This window comes from Silene latifolia, chromosome 3 (assembly GCF_048544455.1).
Source record: "Silene latifolia isolate original U9 population chromosome 3, ASM4854445v1, whole genome shotgun sequence".
NCBI classification, from domain to species: Eukaryota; Viridiplantae; Streptophyta; class Magnoliopsida; order Caryophyllales; family Caryophyllaceae; genus Silene; species Silene latifolia.
Window position 1 is genome coordinate 9169794 of NC_133528.1, and position 4493 is coordinate 9174286.

The 4493-nt window shown below is 32.3% G+C and overlaps 1 protein-coding gene across 1 annotated transcript; it reads left to right on the forward strand.

Annotated features, from left to right (window-relative positions):
• Positions 1-1541: 1541 nt before the first annotated feature.
• Positions 1542-4000, forward strand: LOC141645889 (putative glutathione S-transferase). Its single transcript, XM_074454054.1, has 2 exons — positions 1542-1907; positions 3585-4000. Exons 1-2 carry the CDS (start codon positions 1593-1595, stop codon positions 3924-3926), a joined length of 657 nt encoding a protein of 218 aa, XP_074310155.1. The 5' UTR covers positions 1542-1592; the 3' UTR covers positions 3927-4000.
• Positions 4001-4493: the final 493 nt, after the last annotated feature.

The window sequence follows — 4493 nt, forward strand, 5'->3', positions numbered from 1 at the left end:
TTTAAAAAAAAAAAAAATTTAAAAAAAAAAAAAAAAAAAAAATATCACTGTGGCCAAACGTGGGATTCCAACGTTTGTCCATGGGCAAATGGCGAAAACCATCGTTCCTCCATGGCCAAACGTCCAAAATTCACGTTTCACCATGGATGAAACAACCAATTCTCACGTTTCATCCATGGTGTCCCCTTCCCCATTTTTTTCGACTCAAATTCGACACTAACAACAATATTATTCGACATATAATTGACTTATTTTACGCAAACAACTATACAATTACAACTAATTAGCAAAAGATTGGCAACAAAAACAACAATACAATTACAATAATACAAACAACAATCTATCTTTCAAAACTAATTACAAAGCTAATTTTAAAAAAAAAAAAAAAAACGGATATGAACAGTAGCGGCGGCGAAGGTAAACGGCAGTGGCGGCGTGGTAGTGGCGGCGTCTGGTGGCGGTGTGGTGGTAGGAGGTGGTGATGGTGTTTGATGTTGGGAATATTTGGGGATTTTGGAGTTAGAGAGAAAAGAAGAGAGTTAGTGAGATGTGAAGGGCAAAATTGTCTTTCGGAATGAAAACGTCGTCGATGTTTACTAAAACGTCGTCGATATTTACGAATTGGGAAAAAAAACTTATCATATTTAATCAACGGCTGCTACTTAGCCTGTTTTAATTTCAAAACGGATATACTCCCTATGTCCCGGTGAATTATACGGTATCTATTTTCATTTTTTGTATTATTCATTTGTTATCTATTTTTATTGGTCTATTTCACATACCACAAAATCTCATCGAAGACGGCACGTATCCGTCACTTTGGAGTGACGGATACCATTTCCTCTCACAAATGACCCAAATAGAGGAGAGAGGGAAGCACATGGGGGTGCCCCCACCTTGTTCCCCCTAACCGTTTTGTGAGTGATATTATTCATCACTTGCTCTGATCCGTCTTCAGCAAAACTAACTGTTTACATACATTAGTTTATGTAAAAAATAATAGATAACAATTGATCGGGACGGGCCGGTGTGAGTATCATTCTTAAAATGAAAGGATATTCTCTCGTGTACCCCTCAACTTTTTCATTTTCTATGATATACCCCTTTTTTCTTGCAAAAAAACTTTGACCGTCAATAATTCTTGGCTACAAGTTTAGAATACGATAAACTTTTTTTCCAAATTGACCGTCTTTAAGAGGTCTTTCGTTTGAAAAAAATTCACCGACCGTCTCAACTCGTAGTTGGGAATTATGATCGGTCAAAGTTTATTTGTTAAAAAATGTTTGACCAACCATAACTACCAGCTAAGAGTTCAAAAAGCGGTGAATTTTTTTTTCAAATTGAAGGCCTTGACGAGATAATTGGTTTGGAAAAAAAATTACCGTTTTCTAAACTCGTAATAGAGAATTATTGTCGGTCAAAGTTTTTTTTTTTCAAAAAACGAGGGGTACACCATAGAAAATGAAAAAGTTCACGAATACACGAGAAAATATCCCTAAATTGAACAAGTGTAAACATATACCCCCACCTTAAGTACTCTATAAGTACACTTCCCCTACATACATATCATAACAATAAATTAAAAAGTAGAAATGGCAAATGAAGTAATTTTGTTGGATTTTTGGCCCAGCCCATTTGGTATGCGGGTCAGGATTGCTTTGGCAGAGAAAGAAGTAAAATATGAGTACAAAGAAGAAGATTTGAGCAACAAAAGTGAGTTGCTCCTTAAAATGAACCCGGTTCAGAAGAAAATCCCGGTTCTTATTCATAACGACAACCCGGTTTGTGAGTCTCTCAACATTGTTCAATATATTGATGAGGTTTGGAGCACCTTGAACCCTTTGTTGCCTTCTGACCCGTATCAGCGAGCTCAGGCTCGTTTTTGGGCTGATTTTATCGACAAGAAGGTATTTTATATACTTCCTATATCTCAAATCTCAATCATTTGTTTATGTTTAATTAAAATATTAGTATAGATCCCGCGCAAATGCGCGGTTTTTTAGATAGGGATATTAGAGAATGTAACAATTATAGTATTGGTATTTAATAGTGTAAATCCCGCACATTTGCGGTATATATAGAGGTTTTGTTTTTAGTTATTATTTAAATATTTTAAATTGATACATTATTAATTTTTCATATTTTTCATATACCTCGTCGTATTTCGATATGAGAAAAAAATGAACTATGAACTAATCAAGAGAATTTAGTAAAGTTATAAAATATGTTTAATGATTTTTTTCTTTAATGATTACAAATAATAAATTTTCTCAAATTATGTCAGTGATTTTTTATTTTTTTTGTGATGTATTAGTTTAATATTTTGTTTTATACAAAATGTGTCAAGTCATTCTCTCATATATGATAATACATAACAAAAATTTAGAAATTTATAGTTTATAAACTGATAGTGAATTTATCTTCTTTAATTAAAATATTATAATTTAGATTTTAAAAGAAAATACTATTATTTGATAAAAGGTTATATTTTGATGAAATGATAATAATTTAAAGAAAGAAATATTTTTGTTTTCTTATTTAGCTTGATACCTTTTGGAGGAAAACTTTGGAGAATTTTAATCTCTTAGTATATAGGAGGATTCATTCCAAATTGTATACCTTTAAATTTTTATATTTCACCTAATTGTATTTTAATATGAGAAAAAAAAACGTAATATGTCATGATTTTTTTTTTTAACATAAGTTAATGATTTTATTTTATAACTTTGCTTAAATTATCTTAATGAGTTTCTTTCACGTAGCTAATAATATTATTTTATTTTTTTATATAGTTTAAGTATGCATTAAGTCATTTTCGAAGAAAAATTAACGATTTTGTATTTTATAATTTTATACTTGTTTTATTTTATTATGATTAAAACATTATACTCCCTCCCATTCAAAATAAACCTCCCTATTTCCTTTTCCGTCTATTCACAATAACCTCCCTATTTCCTTTTTTGGTAAGTGTTTGTGTGGTCCAAATTTAATTGTATTGTGGGGTAGTGTATTTGTGTGGTTGAAATTTAATTATATGGTGGGGTAATGTGTTTCCTTAATATTTGTGCCAAAATGAAATGGGAGGTTTATTGTGAATGGGAGGGAGTATAATTATAATTTAAAATTTAATAAAAAAAGTCATGCTTTAAGAAAATGATTATAGTTTAATTGGAAAATTTTATTTCTTTCCTTATATAAGTATGTGGAGTTTGGAGGGAAAACTTTTGAAATTTTTATTCTCTTAGTAGTAGGGGGATTCTCACAAAAAATATAAGTTTCGTGACCTATTAGTTTTAAGTTTTGGTTGTGACGATACTTTTATAATGTATATATAGTCGCCTATTGATCCACCATCTTGTATGTTATAACAGAAGCGATAATATCATAGTATAGGAAGATATTATACGATATTCTAACTTGTGACAATCACATCAAGTTATGACGATACTTACAACTGATTTAAATAATGTTAAAAAGAAAGGGGTTGTGAGACGTAAATTACAAACTTGTGACTGTTATCAGCAAGACGTATAATCAACGATAAAACTATTACTAACATTATGAAATGTGACATGTAATAACAGACATTTGAGGGGACAAGGAAGATATGGGGTACAAAAGGTGAGGAACAGGAAGCCGGAAAGAAAGAATTCATAGAACATTTGAAGGTGTTGGAGGAACAACTTGGGGATAAACCATACTTTGGTGGCGACACATTCGGGTACGTTGACGTGGCGTTGATCCCGTTTTACAGTTGGTTTTACGCAATGGAAATCGACGGAAACTTTAAGTTCGAGGAGTCGAACCCGAAGATTATAGAGTGGGCTAAGAGGTGTATGCAACGGGAAAGCGTCGTTAAAGCTTTACCAGATGAGAAGAAAGTTTACGAGTTCGTTCAAGTTTATAAGCACTTGAGAAAAAACTAGGTGAATAATTTACGGGTGATACTGAATCTCGGTACCATTTTCCGGGACATAATTTACGAGTATCTCTTTGCTTCTATTGTAGGGGGTTGTATCACATTTATTGGGCTTTGGGCTGTGTTTAAGTTGGACCATTATTGTTGAGTTATGTTGTTATGGCCTTTTGTTTTTTGTTTCGATCCAATAAAGGGAATTTTGGGCGAGTGTTTATGAGGTGGTATACCAAGTTACCAACTACGTAACAGCACGGGGTTCGCTCCTCTTATGTACGAAAAAAAAACCAACTACGTAATAGCCGGTGGTAAAGCGAGGGGAAATTAACAGGAGTCCCGCCAAAAATTGAAAACTGTTAAAGTTTTAGTTAAATTTTCGATACGTTTTCGAATTTACTTTGAAGCGATGATATCTACGTAATTTCATTTTCATAGATTTGATTAGAATAGTCAATATATGTATGAAAATGAGAATTTTCATCACATGTATTGAATATAGTCAATATATGTATGAAAATGAATGCCGGTTCGAAAGTGGTCATTGATCTTCTTGCCTCGGAAAGTGATACTTCTTCAG